Genomic DNA, 21,596 nt, shown 5'->3' with positions numbered 1-21,596 from the left:
AAATAATCAGTCATTCCTGTAATGTTTGGTAACTGATTTTTGTAGCCATATGAATGTAGAGCTTATTTTGTTAGGTTTATGAATGATCATTAAAGGATTTGTAAAATCTCACTATATGCACACATGCCCCAGAAGTCTACCCTGAAATTTGAAAAGTTAATTACATGCTAAATTTCTTGTGAACAAGAGATCAAGTCAATGATTGGGGCTTTACCTAATGTCCATATGGAGAACTGATTTAAATCAATTACCATAGTTGGGGTTGCTTAAAAAAACCCTGCAACTATTAGTGAGTCCTTATGGTGAAGCACTGGCATTAGCTTACTGCTGACATGTCTCACTTATTTTATAATTTTAAAGAAATGTGAGTCAGAAATTGATTCCTGTCTTATCTTAACTGATTTCTGCTATTTTCTGAAATTTGTGCATCTAGGTACTGGTGGTATCCACATATTTTTTCCATTCAGATAAAATAAAACAACTTTGAAGATGCAAAATTGCTAATACTATTATTGTTTCATATTTTGGCATCTAAAACCTTATCTCTAGTTTTGCATGCATACATTATAACTGTCTTTTAATAAAAAGATCTTTCATTATTTTAGTATAAATAGAAAAAATAAATGCATCATGCACTAAAAGCTAGGTCCGTAGTGTTTCTCAAACTGTGATCATTGTTATTAAATTATTAACTTACTGATTATAACTAATTCTTTGTAGGTAAGTCCTTTTCCCACACACATAATGCTAGTTCCCTTCCACAGTTACTTATTATCAGTATTAAAAGTTGTAGGTGTGAAATGAATTCATTCATTTATATGATATAGTTTTGTAGTGCCCAGTTAGATCAATCAATTTTATTGCATCTTGGAGACTCAGTAAATCAAAATTAGTCTAAATTTGACGAAGACACCAAAAAGCACAGTTTGCAGGGTATCCTTTTCAAAAGTATTGTCAGAACAATTCAGCCTTCTTAGTGCTGAGGGCCATAGATGTATCAATGTAGATACAAGAGGCTGTTGGGCTAGATCACCATTCTGTCAGCACATGAGCTGCCTTGTGTCTGAGTCAGGTATGGAATACTCCAGTTCCTTCTTCCTGGAGCTACAAATCTCATGATGGGCTGGCAACCCATCTGACCACCTCTTCATCAAGCATGGCAGGTAGGGAAGAACTTCTTCCAATCCCCTGCTCTGATAGACCAGGTGGATTCAGTCTGGGAGATGCTGATTGGTTAATGTGGGCCTAAATGATTAAGAAAGTTCATTTAGGTGGTTTAGGTACAGAGGAAGGTATTTACAAGACCTAATTTAAGTGCCTCGATTAAACGGCCAGTTTAGGAGCTGTGTTAGTAAAGAAAGGAATCACTCTTAGGACAGTGGCTCAGTAAAGGGATGCTAAGCTAGCTCTGAAGTGATGTCAGAAGACCATCTGTCCTTTTGACTATACAGGTGCTCTAGTTTCACATTTTAAACATGAAATTGTGATTATCACCTGTACTGCCATATTATCAACAGGTAGGGAAGGTTCTACAGATGTTAACAAGTGTCTGTTTGGGCAGTAAGTGACCAGTCTGTTGAGGCATCTAGCTTCATTTTGTCTTAATTGTGAGTGCTAAGGCTAAGTATTTTTGAAAGCATAAAGGCCTTAGGCTCTATGAATAATTTTGTAGCTAAAACAATATTTATGTTTTCAGGGCTTATGTGAAACATAATACAATTTCTGACTCTATTCAGGAATCAAATTACTCATACACATTCTTTAAACAGACTTGAGTATTACTTATAGAAGTGTTCTTCCTCAATAATTTCTGATTAATTTTCCTTGATGGTTTTAGAAAAGCTTAATTGTCCTGTTCTAAAAGAATGTGTTTTGGATTTTCCATGTTTTGCAAAGAGCAGAACTGTAGCTAGTGTATTCTCTTTGGATGACTCTGTTAGTGCCAAGAGCAACAGGCTTGGGGACTGTGTTACTGAACTTAAGATCTAGGGAAACTGAAAACTGGTTTCCTTCAGATGTTAATTTTTTTTCTTTCTTTCTGCCTGTTTAAAGATCTCCCTGTCTATGATTTGTGGTGAACAAAACAGGATATAGTATTAGTCAAGTTGTAAGTGATCTTTTAGCCAGAGTCTCACAGTGTTTTAACATAAATACAAGTTTGTCTAAAAAAAAAAAAAAAAATCTAATGTAAAGGAAACCATTTGCTTCAAAGTAGTCTATACAGTGTTGTTCTTTCCTGTGGGAATGCAAGTCTTTGCATGTTTGGATATGGTCGGTTCTAATTTTGTGACTTAACTGTAATGTATGCATTTTAATTTTTCTGACTTGTCATGAATAATTGTATATGCTCCTTTCTACCATATCTGGATGCTGCTTTTGCACCTTGATCACATGTCCGTTCATAATCATGGATTTTTGCAAGTAAAAACTTATATTTCAGTTTCAAGATGATGAATTTATAGGAAAGTCATGCTTGTTCTCAAAGTGTCTAAATATTTCTAATCAAGCTCCCTAGGTTTAATAGGGGATGGAAAAGCAACTGTGTCTTGCCAGACATTTAGTGTGCCTTATGTAGACATTTAGTTGTGAAATTCTGCTGCAGTTCTTCAGATTCCTTTAGGTATAACTTACCGCTCTAAAACACAGTCATGGCTTGCAGAATCCGTAGTGTTGCTGAAAGCTTAATTTAGCAGAGAGGTTGTTTAGTTTTGTCTCCCATGTTAATTTAAGAATTTACACTGTCAGTCTTTTAAAGATCTCACCTATGGTTGTTAGATTCTAGCTTCTTTCCTCATTAATGATCTGTGATGATACCACCTCCTTTGACATTCTACCAGTAAATCTTTACCCCTTCAATTGTAGATTGAAGAGAAAACTTTCTGAGTGTAAGTTTTTTTTCATTCCTTATGTATATGTTTTGCAGTATGTGTACAGTATGTGTCAGTTACTGATTGAAATATGATCCTGACATGGCAAGCAGGACTGGGCCTTACCTGAATTTGAGTAGAAGATCCCTACAGAATACTCAAGTGATTTACTAATTGAGTCAGTAACAGTCTTTCCCTGACTCAGTGCTAAATCAGCATCCTATGCTGAGTAATGGCTCATGTAGAAAAGTTTGCTCACAGGAACAGTTGTAGAACAACTCCCGTTATGGATACTCTATTCTGATTGAATAAGGCTTTCCAAAGTGAGGCCTTGCCATGCAACTTGTAATTTTCATAGTGCAGTTTTTAACTGTGGCTGTCCTTCACAGATACCCTTGCTCCTGTGGCATAATCTCTTCAAGCTGCCCTAGCACCAGTAGAAATGCCCTTGTAAGCTTATTGGTGCCACACCTGTCAGTGTGAAGAGCCTTGCAGTTGTGCCAGTTCCAATTACTGAGTTACTTCTTTTACTTTGCATAGCAGAAGAAACAGTTCCAGGATTTGTTGTAAGGGCCAGTTATTGCTAATACCGGTAAGTTACGTAGCCTTGGTTTGAGGTTTCATCCTTTGAATGGCTCTCTTTGAACCTGAAGATCTGCTCTAGGACTAAAGTCACTTTTGTCTCTCTGTATTTTTAAAGTAATTGTCCAAAAATGAAGAAAATCATTCCTTCAAGGAAGGTGTTCCAGAATAGGGAGGGACTGGGATAGCCCTTGGAGTGTTCCTGGAGGTACTGTTTTTGACTTGAAATGTAAAACAGGCAACTGAAGCTCCCTTGGTACTTTTGCTAACAGTTAGGGTATTAGTCTTGATGACTTGGATATTTTCTTTTCTGTGGTGGTGTGGTTTGTTTGTTTGTTTGTTTGGGGGGGGAGGTTGTTTTTGTTTTGTTTGGTTGTTTTGTTTGGTTGTTTAGGTTTTTTCCTCCCTAGTTAAACTGAATTCTAGCCTTAGGTATTAAGTTGGGATTGAAATGTGTTAAGTTCTGCTCTGGAACAGGGTTTTGTTTTAGTGACTTTTCTATCTGAGATGAAGGTTTAGAAGCTTCTTTTTGGCTTTAAGTCCCTGCTATCATGTCCTCTCTTATCTTGTGATAGGTACTGCATCAAGCCACGATAATGACTTTTTTTAGAATCACTAGGATACTTCTGAATCACCTAGAGATTCATATGTAAAAATGGCAGGTTCTGCAAGACTTGATGTTGCTTTATACCTCGAGCAATATAAACCACTTTCTTAGGATCTATGTCCTCCTTCCTTAGCCTCTCAGTTCCAGTCAAGAATGTCTAATTTAGTGAACTCTGTGTTACGCATGGACATTTACGTACTCTTTAGGATGAAAGGGGCTATTTGTAACCAAGACTGTGTAAGAATTTACCTTCTAAGCTCTAGTTCTCTCATTACTTTGGAACACCTATGGGAGAGATTTCTAGATTTCTGTCTGAAAAGTATTAAGGGAATAAATGGAAATGAAAGAATGGTTAATTTATCAAAAGCCAAACACTCCATTGCTCTGTCTCAATCATTCCAGCTAGCAAAACAAAATTTCTGTGTGATTAAATGATCACAAATTATATTTAAAGTAATACAATATATCTTATGAATATTTTGTATGTAAGTGAGTTTCAGAATATCTCCTCGGAAATGGAGAAATTTGTATGGCTAACAGTATGAAAAATGAGTGATGCTGTACTGAAAAATGCAACCAGGTACTTAAATGCTATCTAAACAAATACATATTAAGAGACAAAAGATGTGTGTGCAAACTTACTTTTGGCATTGCCTGGCTCTTATGTTCTTACTCAGGCAACTACTGCCTTTTTGGTGGTTTTTTTTTTTGTTGTTTTTAAATTAAGGTACAAATACAATTATTTTATCTATGAATACATCATCTTCATCCTTTAATTTCTGTTCAGTCTCCTTTATTTAAGAATGCTGTTTGTGAGAAAGCTCCTTGGAATGGTTGTGGCAAGTAAACAAGGCAGTAAGTACTAGTGAGATGTGTGGCAGGAATATGTTTAATATGAATTAAAAATGTTAGAACTATGAAAGATGAGTATTTTAAGTCTTATATAAAGGGATCAGCAAGAAAATGTAGTATACGAATTTCCTGAAAATTTCCAAGTAAACTAAATCTTTCCAATTCCTTTTAGCTTGTCAGTAGTTTTTTAACTGTTTCTAGGTTTGGTTGTGTCTATCAGATCACATCCAGCTTGACTTTCTTATGGGATGAGCATAGCAAATGTATTTCTTTGCACCAGAAAATGGGGGCTGGAAGTATTTGGGCAGCACCTCTGAAAACCATATTTACTGTTTACTGATGGTCACCTGTGTTTTGGGAAAAGAAATTGTGCTCAATGTCAGGGTACCTGGAAAAAGCAATAATCAAATAATAGTTGGTATTTGGCTGAAACATTAGACTTCCAATTTTAAGTACTAAATCTTATCATTTAACAGGGGATTCTGCACATTATTATATTAGTCTTGTTTTAAAATATCTAACATATCTGTTTAAGATTCTTCACTGAGTATTTTTGTTTAATATTAGTTGTTTGCAGAGTGTCAATTAGATATTAAATAATTCTTTTCATTGTTGCTGAAGAAGTCTATGCTGCTACAGGTAAAGAAATATCTAGGATGTTCACTGTCCTTTTGAAACCTGAAGTGGAGTACGTCCATGTTCAAATTTGTGTTTAATGAAATAATAAAAGGGCAAAGATAGGGACAAAAGGTATCCTATTTGGATAGGGTAACCAGAACTGTTACTTACAAACTGAATTATGTTTGATTTTGTGAGAAAATAGGCAATCAGTCAATTACTGTTGCATACATGTCAGGAAGGGGAGGGAAATTACTCATATGGAAGTGGAAAGAAAACGTTTTCAGAAGGACATAACTGTCACTGTTTTTCTTTCTTGGCTGATGTAAGACTGAGTATTGAAGAAGTTTTCTTTTGTCTTACAGCTGAACTAAGGTGGGAAGAAAACCACCTTGATAAGCAAGTTGAAAAGATGATTGAGAGTTTTACTTGCCCCTTTTGATTTCCATTACTTTTTTTTCACTAAGCCCATATACTACCTAATTCATCTGGGACTTGTAAACTAACTTGTAAATTATATGGGCATATAATTAAGTAACACTGCGTTAACACACTGCGCAGCGTAACCCAAGTTATTGTAGCAGCCTATATGAATTCACTCCAAGTGTGAGGTAGAATACCATTGCTTTAAACATTGTTTCTCTTCTACAAGAGAAAGTCCTTTTACAAGTCCTCACAAGGGGGTGTATTTTACTGCTGTGTAAACTATTATTATTCATTTTATGACAGAGAAGGACTGAGATCCAATGTCTCATGCAGTGGTTCAGCTGACTCGTTGCAATCTGTTAAGCTGCTGGAAGTTGTTTGTGTTTGATCATAAATGTTTTTAAGTGGTTTTTTTTGGAAAGGACCAAACTGTACCAAGTGAAAGTACTGTTGAAAAGTTTCTCAGGATTTTCCATGCCATTCCTAAACCTTTCCCCAAAATTATTTTTGGTGTTGAATACATGCATTGCTATGTATTATATTATGTAGTTAGTGTAAAATACATGAACATTAGCCTTTAAATTATATGCAATGTGCTTGTTTGCCAAGTGGAACAGGATACACTTTCCTTTAAAGATGAGTGTTGGGTTTTTTTGTTATATGAAAAAGCAAATGAATACATTACGTAATTATTTCCATTTCATAAATGTTAATGCATTGGGTTCACAGCAGATAAGAAACATTTTGATGTCCCTCTGTTAAAGCACTAACATCAAAATACAAAATATTTACAAAGGGTTGATGGATGAACATCTTCCTTCAGGGTAGGAATTAAACCTGTTTGCTAGAATATCTTTATAGGCATTTAGGGCCTTTGAAAACAGACACTAAATCAGTTGGTGAAAATCCTCAATGTCCAAAGCAAATGGTAATTTTGAAAATTTAGAACTGTTTTTCCTACACAGTCACATGGCAAATCATTGACAGTGGTGTAAACACCACCGTGTCCCTGTAACTGCTGGAGTCAGCTGCTCAGCAGGCCTAAGTAAGAGTAGCTCTCTTAAATTGATGACTTCAGTTCATGTCCACTCAGCATCAAAGACCCGGTTTGTTTCTGCCAATTAAAATGGAATCCTCTTATTTCTGCAGTTGTACCTCTTCATCATTAATAGCTCTTATTTCATCTAGGCTTTTGTTCTGTCTTGTTCCTTTTGTCACAAATATTTCTCTTAGCCATCTATGTATAATATAGAGGAAAATCATTGAACAAGATAATCTTTATGTAAATGAAAATAATTTGACCAAGGTCTCTCAAGTATATTTAGTTCTTTTGCTTAATTCTTGAGCTGTTTATTCACACTGTCCCTTTTATACAATTCTTTTCAACTTTTAGCGCTATCGGTAATTATCTTTCCTCCTTCAAATATTGTGTTGAGCTGGCGTTTAAATTGCTTGTTACAATCACTGGCTCTTAAAGTGCTTTACAGAACACTGACTTACATAATCTACAGTCTTTAAAAGAGAGAGAAAGGAGGAGGGAAGAGTAGGATGATTGTCTTAAATTAATACTTGATTCAGTCTGCCACACCAACTTGTCCACTAGTCTCCAGTTAAGAGCTAAGATCAAAGCAAACTGATCAGTGGGTAGCTGCAGTAACATCAGTGCAGGAAAATTTTACATGGGAGTATGCGTCTCATGATGGATCTGATTCAGCCTAGAACTGTTTATCATACACCAAGATCATGAACATTGCATGATTACAGAAAGTGAGTTGAAGTTCACTATCTATTTCCTTTCAGATAACTGCATCTCTTCTTCAGGACACAGAGCCAGTCAGTAGTTGACTGTTGACAGAGCACGTCTATATAGACATGCTCAGATGGTGTCACGTTAGCTTAGCCTATGAAGCTATGTTAATTAAGGGCCTTGCAGGGGGACAGCTCTTTTCCTGCAAAGGCAGCTGTATATTAGCATGACTAAAAGGTTGTGGATTGACATTGGTTTATGCCTAACCATTGCCCAGTTCAGGATGCAGGACAAACATGCAGCTGCATCCATCTCAACATATGGACAGGCCCACAGATCAAGAAATCCTCTGGCAGGAATGGAACATACTAGAGCTGTAAAGGAACATATTTTGTGGATGTACAGATGATTTACTTTGCAAGACTGTGAAATTAGAACATTTTATCAAATGTTAAATGCACAAAAGATAAAATTATAGCTACATGTGTGCTCTTTAGGATCAGATACCTGTTGCTATGAGTTGACTTACCACAGCAATGAGTTCGGTATAAACAGATATCCGAGTTTTTGTACTGTAAAGTTTTTCCCAACAGTATGACCTCCCAAATCCTGTTCTCGAAATTATTTCTTGCTTGATTCAAGCCAAGAAATCTCCTGGTTACTGCAGCATCTTTATAAGAGATAACTTATGTGTGTAGCGTTTCAAAAGTTGAAAGGACAAAAAAATGCCTAAGGCAGGACTGGTATTTGAAGTAAAAGAGCCTGTTGGGGCTCCTGAGTATTTCCCAGTTTTGTTTGTTCGTTTTTTTCTGTTTCCTTGTCCCCCTATTTCTAGGAACATGCTAGCTAGGTAGCTAGTTAATATTACCACTGTTTGAATGAGAAGAAACTTATGCACCAGTCTTTGTTTAATCTGTAAAATTGCTCCTGAGTCTTGTCTTTTCTGCAGTATTTTCTATGTACTTGAGTATGAATTACATGAGCTTTATTGGCTCTTGTTTTCTATGCAGGTGTACAACAAGCAGGCAACAGTGGTGCTCTCTTCCCTAGTAATGTATGGCACCTATCCCTTGAGCTCAAGGGCTGCTTCATAAATGCATCTCACTCTGATTTGACACAACCTACCAAACAGGAGTACAGAGATGGAAGTGTTTATTTGGGCGGTATATTGCCCAAGGTTTTTGTTTGTTTTATTTTAAAATTTTCCTTCTGATTTAAAGTACTTTCCAAAATGCAGATTGCAAGGTGCATGGGGGTCTCTCTATGTGTTTGTATGGAGCATAAAACAATTGGGCCCAACCCTGGTTGTAACCTTTACTTGCCACTGTAATACAAATAACTATGCAGCTTTCCCTCCAGTACCAGGAAGACTGTTTGTATCACATATAAGTGTGTTGCATTTTATCCTCCAGGCCATATTATAACTGCAGTGTTGTTCCTATCCTGATGCCTGCCTGCTTCCATGCAAAAATACCAATCTCAGATTAATGGCTATATTGTTCAATAATTAGTTGGTTTGGCGTAGGTTGTGGGTTGAAGCGCATATGCTGCTGACATGCCTGTAATGTATTGGTGACATTATCACTGGAGCTAGGATAAATTGGGAGGCCCAAACTCAAGTATAGGCAAGTTAGCTTGGTAATTAATTTAGAATTTCTTATAGAAGTCTTCCGAGCAAATTACAAAAGTCTCTTTCACCTTTAATATGTCAAAGCAACTCTTTTGTTCTTTGGTTGTGGAAACATGGTAGTGTTTCTGAGGTTGTTCTACATCTGTAGACAAGCTCTGTTGACCCCAAGATCAAGAGAACTTAGAGCTATCGAGGTGTGGCTTTTCCTTACCTGTGGTCTGTGGAGATAAATTTCATGTCAAATAGGAATAAAAGGAATGGTAAAATACTGACCCTAATTACTTGTAGAGATGGGAATCCTACATAGTCTATTCTCATTTAGTTTTTTTGTCCTGACAGAGCTTAAGAAGATGGGACAATAGCGGAAATAGAATTGACTAGTAATCATTTGGAACCATTGTACTTCCCGAGCTGAAGCAAGCAGCTGCCAACACATCTCTGACATTGTGTCCTTCACTTTGTCGCTTACTTGTAGCCTCAGCTTTGCTGGCTGTGAAATATGGACAATAACTTTTCGTTCATGGAAGTGTAATGTGGTTTAATTATAGCAAATGTTTAAAAACAACTTGAGGATGACAAGTGCCATGTAAGTGCTAAATGTTATCCTTGACAAAGACACAATAACCAGATAATTAATCTTTCAGATGCATCTAGTTATTCCATAAATTACAAATTAATTTCTCTCCTTAAATTAAGTTATTGACACATTCAGCTTTCTTGCTAATTGGTTTACATGACCAATTGGATGTATTTCAGTGAAATGGCTGGTGAAGGCAAATGTGTTTTCCAGCTAGACATTGCCCTACATGCAACAATTATATATGGATTGGCTATAAATCAAAGTGAAGCACTGCAGTAAGGTCAACAAAATAGAACAAATTTGTGTTGGGATTTTCTAGGTAGATTTCAAAAGTGTACTTATAATTGGCTGTCCCTCTTGAAGTCACTTTGACTTCACAGTTTACCTGAATAAGAATGAGTAACTTTTGTCTCACACCTTGACTTATTGTCCATGTGCCATTCATAACTGGTATGTTTTGTAATTGGATCTTCCTTTGAGTTTGCTATCTACTATCTGTTTGATGTTTCGAAAGTCATAAAATGGAGACACCGTGGAGCCTAGGATTCCACACTAACTTGGTTCTTTCTGCCTCACTTGTGATACAGTTTTGAAACAGTTCAAAGGGGAGGGGTGTGGCTAAATCACAATGTATCTAAGTTTTTCAAGCCTTTTCCCCTCGCTTAAAAAGGCCAAACAAAAGTATTGAAAGCTGTAGCATACTGCTTAGCTATGCCATCCAGTTAAGCTCAGTTAAAAACAAACAAACAAACAAAAAACAACAAAAAACCCCAAACAAACCAAAAAAACCCCACCAACAAAAAAACCCTCCAGCTGGTACTGAGGTCTGCAGTTCTTGGGGGAAGGGGTGGGGGGAAGACACTCAGAGCTGGAATCTTCCCATACCATCTAATCACATCAATATAAAGATATTCAGGGTAATATTTATTTCTGATATAATTCCACTGACTTTTTAATCCAATTATACTGAGGATGAATTTGTCCCTCATGGTGTCTGCAAACACACACACACAAAAGCACCAACAACAGTTGGAGAGGTCGTGGCCCATTTGTGTATGCTAATGTCTCTGTGCCTGATGTGCACATTTCATCTCTTTATCAGATGCTCTGTTCTCTGACTAAAATTAGAATAAAAACTTGCAGTTAGAAATTTTTGAATGCCAGACACTTTTTTCCTGGATTTTTTTTTTTTTTTTTTGTAACACTTTGCTAGAGGATTGGTTCTCATTCCCTCTTTGTCTATTTGTTTCTCTTTTCTTTCTGTCTTTCCGCAGAGTTCCCTTTTATCCACCCCCTTACTTCCTCAGGCCTCATCTGACGTGCATGGTTTACCAACTCAAGAAATGCTATCATCACAGACAAGTATTTTCAGCTTTTCTGATCTTGAAAATGTACCTCAGACTGCATGTGTCCCTGTCTACTCTGTATATTTTTGCATTCTTTATAAAAATAATGAATGGTCCCTAGTGTTTAATAAAAATGACAAATTTATTATTAATTTTAAAATATCATAGGTATTGAATGGAAATATATAAGGAAATAAACTACAGACATTGCTCTCAGTCAGCCTTTTGGGGAGAGGGGTGGAAGGGAAGAGTTGTGTACTTGTGTCCCTTCTTTCTTTGGAACACAGTACAAATTTTTAGCTATTCAAATTAAGGTCCTTCTCCCCCTTTCACCTCCTCCCCCGAAATGAGGACTAGCTGAGGATGTAGTTGCCATCTTGTCAGTAGCCTAGGGGTATGCATATAGCATTCAGCAGCTGGAGCCGAGTGCTGTCATCCCACCTCATCTTTAACAGTGAAGTTAATCTTGCAAAATCTCTTCATTTCTCTGCCATGTGCTGAAAAGCTTTTTATTTGGTTCAAGAAATGTGTGGTGTTTGGAGTTTCAGGTGGAAAATACCTTCCTTCACCTAATAAAGGATAGCTATGCGATAACATTGTGTTGTCACATGCATTAATTCTGTCAGCAATTTTGTATTTGTGCCACTGTCTAACTAGGCTTGGTTAGACTAAAGTTGTAGAGACCTTTCTTTGCTAAAACCCAATGAGCATTAAGTATGCAAGGGAGAAAATGCTGTACTGCTTTCAGGACACAAATATTCCCCTGCACATTGACAGCAAAATATGCTTGGCATGCAGTGATTTTCAGTGCTCCCTGAAATAAGAGCACTTAAAAGACAGTCTGGCCACAAGACTACAGAGTTCAATTGTTAACACAGTTAAATGACAACGTGAACATTAGGTCCTGATTACTAAGATATCTGTGCTTCTGATCACTCTAATTCTTTCTAGATCTTAAACTATTTTGCTCTTTTCAGTATATCACACTGTGTTCTCTTACAGATCTTTATTTTTGTCAGTGTCTCATGTTCTGTTTTCTTGTGGGCTTTAAGTTGTAGAACCTGTTGTGCTATGTGTATTTCAAAATGAGAAGTGTATCACCTGTATTTTGTGCATAGCTGATACACATGTTTTCTTACTGTTACATAATCTAATTCCAGGTAGGATCAATTTATGGAGTATTCAAGCTCAGCCTGTCTTCCTGTCAGAGCTCATCAGCAATACCCAGCATGGTCCTTGGCAATTCACTTCCTTTGATAAAGTCAGGTCACTTTTTAATTGCTCTTACCAGGCTATCTTGTAACTTCTAATTCTGAGAAAACACTATTTGCAATTGGTTTGCAGATCAAGAGAAAGAATCCTTCAAGCTAAGAGTTTGCTCTGTTATCTTTCAAGGGTGTGCTGGATTGTCAATAGTTGGGAAATTGTGTTGCCCTCATTCAGAGACTCCCTTTAACTCAAGCCTCAGAGACATAGAAAAAACATTCCATCATCTCCAAAACAAAATAGGCTGTGGTTCTGATACTGTAATCAGTAAACCACTGTGGTTTGCTATGTCAGGGTAAGCGATTGGCAGCTGGTCCACAAAAGGATGTGAGAGATGATTAACATAAGAGACTTGATTATCCTGTCAATGATAAGGACACATGGTGATCAGCAGAAAAATTTGCAAGATAGTAAATGTTGCTTGTCCAAAATTTTTGGGAATGTAGAGTTAGAGTGACAGAGTCAAAATGGAAACTCTAAGAAATCCTTTTCCTTGGTCCTGTCACAGACAAGTCCATAAAATTAGATGCCAAGGTATAATAACATCTCTGTCATTGTGTCATTCAGTCTGTGTTTAGCCATGACTTCTGCATATCTATCTATTAGCAACTCTAAAGGCAGAAGGTGAATGTAATTAGAACTAATCTTGATAATTTGCAAAACATTGTTTGTTCCTTTTAACTGCATTCCATAAGACAAGGGTGACTGGATCTTGCCTGTGAGCTCCTGCATTTGTTGTTTGTCATGATTATTGTCTGTGTTCTACCTGAGAGTTGAAGTCAATGGAAGTTTTGCCAAAGCATAATATGCAGAACTAGATTCTTGTTTATATTCAGAGAGGGTTGTTTTGTTAGCAGGAGTCTGTAAAGGGTTTTGATAGGCGATTTTGAGACAATGAGCAGGGTTTCAGAGCATTTCAATGAAATTTGAACTGTTGCATTATAGGGGTAGTCATTACAAGGACCTAAGCAGGAAGGCTGTGTTGCCTCACGGAATGTTTTTACCCACGTCACGCAGTTCTCCAGAGCTGTGCACAGCCCATGGTGTCTGACAGCAAGGCAGAGTTCAGGACTTTGTGAATGTGCCTCTGCCAGAAAGCTGGAATAGGGTTGTTCAGATTTTTGCAATTCTTCTGTTGGTCAAGTGACTTCTAAAGCTGCAAAAACCCAATTTTTATGTTGTTGAGATTATCAGGAATGTTAGAGATTTTGTCACATAGCAAAGTCCTGTATAAAGACTGGTTAACATCAACTCTTAGCGTGGAATCCACTGAGGCTGTATAGTATTTTCTACAAAGTATCTTGCAGGATCTGTAGGCCAGGAGTTTCAATGCTGTAATTAAAGCATATAACATTGTATTTTCTAGGCAAATGCTCAAAGCCACCACACTTTTTTGTTTGTTTTGTTACTGACAAATTTAAATACTAGAGAATAAGTTGTGAAGTAAAGTAATATGCCCGCCTTAGGGAAAGAAACTTGAATAGTGGTGCTCAGTAGGTACTGCAAATTCTTAAATTGTAGTAGAATGCATGAAAATAGTGCAGAATGTTTAAACGCACTATGTTATTTCACTGGGGTAATAACAGTAATGTCTGATCTTGAATTACATATGAAGGATGATGCAGTATTAGTATCTTTCATAACACAAATTCTCTTATTTCTAGAGTTGTCCATCTGAAACTTTCCCCTCTCATCCCCCAGCAAATAATAAAAAGAAAAATGCAAGCCTTCAACAACTGCTTCACCATCCTTGTGAGGAAATACGTTGGTGTAACTATGCTGCATTTCTCTATAGCTGTACTAATCTAATTCCCCATGTGGAGGCTTATCATAGAATAAGGGCCAAGTCTGCAGTACCAAGGATATGCTGATGTAGCTGTATAGCACAGGTTTTTTTAACAGATGGAGTTCCTTTCCCACTACAGCTAAAACCACCATGCTGAATAGTACATAGTTTACCAGGCAAAGATACCTTTGCCAGCCTAAATTTATTTCTATTCATTGGAATGATTGGTTAGAAGTGTGGTTGTTTTTCTTCATGCTTCTAGTAGGCATAGTTAGGCTGCAAAAACATTGAGAACTGATTTTAAAATGCTTTTTTCCCCCAGTGTAGTTTATACTAGTTTGAAAAATATAGAAATTAAACCACAGTAGAGACACTTTATTCTGAAAAGGAAGGACATATTAATGACTGCTTTTTTGCAAGATTATAGGATTCTTCTACGTAGGCTCAGCCAATGTAATGGAATAAAAAGAGAGGGAAAACTGTTAAAAAAACAAATTAACTGTACCATGTCATTCTACTTATTACGGGGGAAAGATTGAGAATAATTTAAAACTGCAACACTGCTTCCAACCAATCTATCCTTCATACAAGGTTCATTCTTGGTGGTTTTGAGGTCTGCAGTCTAGATAATGTTGGAGGACCACTGGCATTTAATATTACTTTCACCCCCTTGTCATTGATTACTGTGTCGGTTAGATGTTGTGTTTACTGAATGTTCCATCACCAGTTCTTGTACTTCAATCTAGTATATGTCTGAGGGTGATCACTTTGGTCTGCTTTGGCATCCATTCGAATGACAAAAGTGTTCTGAAATGCAACTTCAATTTCATGATGTACCCTGTCAAGTGACACATTTCTGTAGTAAATAGGGTATGGTGAATCATACAATGCAGTGTAAGTGTCTGTGTCCCAAAAGAATTAAAAGAATTAAATCATGCTATCTCTTAATGATAATGGAGAAGTTGCAGTTAGGATTCTGCATAAAAGCTAAAGCAGCCACATAGCTTAGGAGTACAGGGGAAAGAACAGAAGAAGGAAGGAGAAAATGTCTTATCCTCTCTGAGGTGAAGAAAGGTATAAAAACCGGTATTGTTTAAAATTCAATAATTGGAATATAATCAATCATCACAAAACATCCTCCATACCTTTGAGGAAGGTGCATTTAGGAGCAACTTCTGATTTGATACATTTTTGTTCTAACATGATTGATACAATTATTCAGTTGCCTTGTGCTATCAAATTACTTTCACTGAGGATCTCTTGAAAAAAGACAGATAGTTATAGTTTTTTTAGGTTAGATGTCTAAACTACTGATGGCTCCAGAAGTAAAATTACCTACCTACCTAAACTTCAGGGTTACTCTGAGTGACTTCTTTTTTCCCAAAGGGTTGCCCTCGTGCAAAAAGTCCTTGAAATGACTCAACACAGCAATCATTTGCATTGACATCCTTAGCTGATGAGGTGCTGCAGTCAAATTGTAGACAGGTCAAATTCTGCTCCTTTAGGATTTGCATACTGTTTTTCCAAACCTAAATCCAATCCATTACTTCTTTTTCAGTAGAAATTTTGTTTTGATTCTTTTAATAAAGAAACATTGATAGCTCACACACAATAGTAGCATCTTATCAAATGTTGAACAGAATGGAACTAATGTGAAAAAAACTAAACACTTATTTTTACAGTCTAAGCCTAGAGAGTGCATAAATCTCACTAACTGCATAATCATGAGTAGTACATTAGACTTCAATATTGTAGCATTTTTTTGTATTTTTAATAATCCTACTTTTTTGTAATACATATTTTGCTTGCTTGTTTTTAGTATTACATTCCTTGTTCTCTGCTCAGGCAAAATTCCCATCGATTTCCACAGGAGTTTGCCCAGCAAAGAACTGAACAAGTACGCAGTAAAGCTCTTGGAATTTTGCCCAGTGTTTTTCACCTGGCAGTGTCCCTTTATGCATATTTCATAACCTGGCCTACCTTGTACTTGCAGGCATAGAACAGACTTTGCAACTCTCATCTATGAAATATGAAAGTTTTAAATGCTTGTGTAAGCCACTCTGTTAAAACAAAGTAGTATTTTATAGTTAAAAACACTGATGTCTATTTTAATACATTGTAATTGGGGAAATTTGATACTATTCCTCTGATTTTTCATCATGAGTTCATATATATGTAAGAATGGATTTCTATCTGTGGTACATTGAAATTTTTGTAATTGTAAGGGGTTTTTTTCCTCTATGGCATAAACTTAATATAAAAGGGATTCATGATACTCATTATGTTTTCTCCCTCAGAATAAAACAAAATTGGCTGCTTGTTGCAAGCTTGGACCAGTGATAGACCAGATAAATCTGCTTCTGCATTCAGATTGGAGGCCAGGAATTATTTGTCACATCAGTAGAGACTGTAGTTACAATTGGGCTATAGTTTTGCTTTTTCTACACCAATCTCTATTCAATTCCAATTTCTGAAGTCACTCAGGGTGAGTCAGATCTGGTCAAGCCAAAATAAGCTCTTGAATCATTCCCAAATAATGGAAAAAATGAGTCAATTCAGAGAGCTAAGCAAGTAGACACAGTCGTTATAGGCATAAAGCAACCACAAAGCTTTATATGGTTCAATGGGAGAGAAGGTCCACCCAGTGAGTCAAGGTTGAATATAACTGGATTTCAGGGCTCTTCTGTTAGCAGAGCTGGTGAATGGCCAGAAGAGAGGTACGAGACCTATGAATGGGGTGTAAAAATGGACTAATACTTATGTTATGTGATTGTTTTTGGGTTAATGTAAAGCAATACACCCAGAAGAGAATAGGTTTAAGCTGTGGCTTGGACTTGGAACATTCTTTGAGGGGAGACTAGAATAATTAACATGGAAATAGGCAGTGGACTGAACACTCTGAAGGCAGGTGATGAGGCTGTGACACATCTTACACAGTAAGAACACAATTCCTTGAATTCATTAGCATTTTTGTTGCCAACTGTATCAGCCTGGGTACACATGTTACAATTAATAACTGTGCTTTCTCAATAGTTCTGGGAAAATCTGCGCTACTGTCATACACCACAGGGAATAGTTACTATTTTGCACAAACTGCTGTTAGCTGTGGTAAAACTTCTCATGCAGAGACCTAGAAAACAGGAGAAGTGATATAACACAATAACACATCAAAAGTCATGTTTAAATTTGCTTTATTTTTTGATAGTAGTGCTTCCCAGCTGTTCATGATCATAGGCAAAATACAGTGCATGTGTTGAGTCCAGAATCAAGAAGAGTTGTTATAATATAGATTTGGCTCTATGAGTGTGGTTACAAAATTTGGTGAAAATGCCTTTATATAAAGACAGGACCTTAATGATAATTTTAATTACAGTCAGGTATGTACCAAGACAAAATCCTTTTCTTTTAGCTCTTTTCTCCTTATTTGTAGCCTATTGCTTCTACCTCATTACTACACCGTTCTTTGCTAGTGCAGTAAATCTGGAGACCTAATGGTGCACAAGGCCCTTTGAGGACAGCATTGACTTTTAAAATATTCATTTCTATGCGGATCAGGGATATCCCAGTCTGGCTGTAATCAGAGGAAGAAGGAAGGAGACAAATAATCACTGAACATGACTGTTTAGGGAGCAATTTCTGTCAAAAAAAACAATCAGCAGCAAAGGTGGATATGAGCTGGCCTTGCACCCCCAAGCACACGTAAGAGTGATGTGGCCTTGTTTGATAGCCATAATAGTATAATTGCTTCTTTCTATTCCTTCATCCTCTAGCCAGCTGCTTCTCCTTCACTATGCTGAAATGCCTGTTGTTTCTCTCTGCTAACTGCTGAGTAATGTAGGGCGAGTGAAAGGTGCCAGACTGACAGCAGTGGGATCTGCACTTCTTTGTTTATACCCAGAGTGCAGGTATATCATGAGCCCTGACAGTGCCCCTTGCTGTACTGGTAAGATACAGCCCTGACCTGCAGGGAGAAATCACAAAGCAGAGGATCCTTCAGGGCAGTTCAGTTCTTGGTTATTTTTTTGTTTGTCAAAATGGTGCCAGCTGTGGTAGTGAATTGCATGTTCTGGAACAGCAGTATAACTCTGCTTCCAGCCGGTGATCCAGACAGAGATCAGTTCATAGCCTGAGTTATTCCAAATGGAATAGACCTTTGTGCTATGAAATCAGTTTGCAGCAAGTCTCCAGCCACTGGGAGTTGAACTGACTACCAAATTTATCTCACCCAGGCTTAATGAACAGTCATCAGGTAGTAATGATCCTACCAATCTTGATTTAAATGTAAGTTATAGCAGGGGTTGGATTCCATATCCCTAGAGTAATTTCTTGTGCCATCCAAACCTCATCAAAGTGTCTTGGTGAAAATGATTTAAGCTAACATGTTGTACTGCATGTTGGCAAGGAGCTAAGGGAACCTGTGTATCAGTTACTGTGGCTCAGTTGTAATGTGTTAACTCACAGTAACTTCATTGTGTGCCTCAGTCCTGTGTTTTATTCAGACAGATACATAACTCTAGGCTTTTTTTTTTTTTTTTTTTTTTTTTTTAATATTAGGATAACACTAGCAAGGGTGTGTCCATCAGTGCCACCTTTACTGGGTATACTCTAGATTTTTATTTTTTTGTTGAGAGATATTTGAACACTTGTCATGATAGTGAAGAAAAAAACCAAACAAGCTAAAATTACATAAACTCATATCTGATCCTGTGTGAAAAAATAACAGAGAGGCCACAGCAACTCCAGAGCTGGCTCAGCCAAGCAATGTCACATAAAGCTCTCTTTAATTTTTTATTTGGATCATGTCTGTATGTAGGTCACAATGAATTGAAAGAGAAGGCACTGACCAGACAAAAACAAATCTTTCAAAAAAATACCACTGTTTTAGGAGAAGGATTCTTTCTCAACCAGAAGACTGAAAATTAGTAGTGAAAGGATTTCACTGTTCACTGCTATTTCAGTTAGTTGTGATTCCAGTTACCAGCAACTGAGCACAAGGGGACCTGCAGTGGTTGTGTTCTCAGCTTGCCTGTCTTCTGCTTGTAAGCTTATCCAGTGCATAGCAGCAAGATGCTATGAAGCTAGTTCTAGCCATTTCTCTTTCTGACTTTGTGTTCTGTGATGACCTGATATAAATCAATTCTAGCTTGATCATCCTTCCTCAGGAATAAAGAAGAGATGTGAAATGTCTCACTACAGCTCCCCATACTGGTATACGTTTCTGCTTTGCTTCAGTCCCTAATCACAGCGTCTAGACAAAAACCTCTCCTGCTGCTTCCACCCTTAAGAACATCACTCAGTGGCCAATAGCCACCCTAGTGATTCTGTGCTTCTCTGCAAGAATTGCTCCTTTATGCAGGAACCTACATAGTCCATACGTCTTTTTTGAGCAAACTACTTTCCAGCTTTGAGGAGCCTGAAGCAGGGGGGAAAGCAGATCTAGCCTTGTGGTCAACCTTTGTGCAAGCACGAGAATAGCAGCATGTAACAATAATCTAATAAGCATTTCTTCTAGGAGAGGAAGCTGGAGGCTGTGATGCAGCTGTGAAGAGTTAGGGCACAGAAGGTCTAAATGCCTCTGGCGAAAGAGCTCTTAGTGACACTTGGGTTACAAATAGTAATGCTGTGTGGCAACAGTGCAGATTAAAAAAAAAAACCAAAACAAAAGCCACAAACCCAAGGTATAAACTGGGCCTAAGAGTACAAATCACTTGTAGAAAAGCTGTATAGAAATGCAGGTTGATGTTTTTGAAAACAAAAGTGGAAACCAATAGATTCCCCTTGACTTTAAAATCTGTATTATGCACCCAGAATTTGTATCACAGTCCATGCATGTGTGATTAGCAAAATTTAAATTTTTTTTTGATGCTAGTCCCTGGAGATAGCAATGACTTTAAGGCATTGTGCAGCAGTGGAGGTGTATTTTTATAGTGAATCACCTTTTAACAAAGATTAGGACTTTTGAGACAAACATGCTCTCAGAGGATGATGTTCCTCTGCAGAAAAACATTTTTTTTATTTTGAATGAGAGTGGTCTTTTTGATACTCTTTAAAGATTTCCAGTATTTTATTTTTTTAATTTCCTGCAATGTTTTCAAAAGATTATGTTGATTTTATCTTACCAAATTACTGTTATAAAGCCATTATTTAATTACTACATTTTCTAGTAAGCTAAGAGTTTTGGTAAGCTAACTGTGTCAAAGTTCATTTGCACAGTAGTAAACAAAAAAAAAATCAAGGTGATTGACACTATTTTGAATCCTTAGTAAAGGAATTAACTTTATAAGTGGTTTAAAACATTTGAAAATTTTTTTCCAGGTTTGTGCCAAGTATAGCTTTTGAGAGATGGGGCAAAGAAGCGGAATCTGTTTCAGGATTGAATTTTCCTACTATGTTGTGGGTTTCATTTGTGGACAAAGGACATTTTTTATTTGGCTCAGCAGCTAAGGTGGAAATGGTTGATTATATTGTCGTAGACTCATAATTTATATTGGAAGGGACCTCCAGAGGTCCTCTAGTCTGACCCCCCACTCAAAACATGTCTAGTTAAAGGCATGATGCCTTAAAGTTTAGATGGTCAGGGCCATCTCCACTTGAGTCTTGACCAGTGCCAAGGATGGAGATTCCACGTCCTCTCTGGGCTACCTGTTCCAGTATTTCACCAGACTCATGGTTTAAAAAAAAAAAAAAAAAAAAAAAAAAAAAAAAAAAAAAGGCGGTAATAGAATTTCTCATATTCTCAGCTGTGCCTGTTCTTCCTCCTCTTATCACCATGCCTCTGAGAAGTGTCTGACTCCTTTTTCTCTCTTTCTTCCAGTGAAGTAGTTATAGAATGCAATAAGGTCTCCCTGCTTTGTCTTAATTTCTTCAAGCGAAAGAGACCCAGTTCTTTCAGCCTATCCTCATACATCATATCATTAAGCACTAGCATTTCCACAGGTGGCAAGAGGAAAGCTAGGCATAAAAATGTAAGAAAACCAGAGATTTAATCCTCTAAGTATAGCTTTAGTTGCTGTTAATTATGAAGTGTTTTATTGCCAATTCCAGTATCACTCAGTGGGAGATGTGCTCCCATTTTGTATTAGCTCTATTTTTCCATACGTTAGCCTCCTTTCCCATCTTCTTTTCTCTGTTTCAGCATTTTTTTCTCCCCTATCCCATATGCCAAAATGAAAATCATGAGGTAGTTAATATCAGTATGTAAAGCATCACAGACTTGCATGAGCCTAAAGGAGATGAATAGAGCAGGATAAATGATACTTACTTTTCTTCAAACAATTGTCTCAGTCTGC

General features: G+C 37.1%; 2 protein-coding genes across 7 annotated transcripts in view; both read left to right on the top strand.

Moving 5' to 3' along the window:
* Positions 1-21,596, top strand: part of LOC126050797 (uncharacterized) — a 920,783-nt gene that overhangs the window by 315,599 nt on the left and 583,588 nt on the right. The gene's annotated exons all lie outside the window — the stretch shown is intronic.
* FABP6 (fatty acid binding protein 6) overlaps positions 1-21,596 on the top strand; it is a 46,280-nt gene that overhangs the window by 5,547 nt on the left and 19,137 nt on the right. Inside the window, exons 1-2 of one of the 6 annotated variants that reach the window (XM_049829178.1) lie at positions 9,810-9,915; positions 11,184-11,271. The exons of 4 other annotated variants lie outside the window; for them this stretch is intronic. In XM_049829178.1, the coding sequence (XP_049685135.1) occupies positions 11,253-11,271 (19 nt within the window). In that variant the 5' untranslated portion in view covers positions 9,810-9,915; positions 11,184-11,252. Of the gene's footprint in view, positions 1-9,809; positions 9,916-11,183; positions 11,272-21,596 lie in introns of those variants that run through there. One more of the 6 variants, XM_049829177.1, reaches the window with a different exon arrangement.

The sequence above is a fragment of the Accipiter gentilis genome, chromosome 26 (assembly GCF_929443795.1).
Source record: "Accipiter gentilis chromosome 26, bAccGen1.1, whole genome shotgun sequence".
NCBI classification, from domain to species: domain Eukaryota; kingdom Metazoa; phylum Chordata; class Aves; order Accipitriformes; family Accipitridae; genus Astur; species Astur gentilis.
This window is presented reverse-complemented; position numbering and strand designations above follow the sequence as displayed.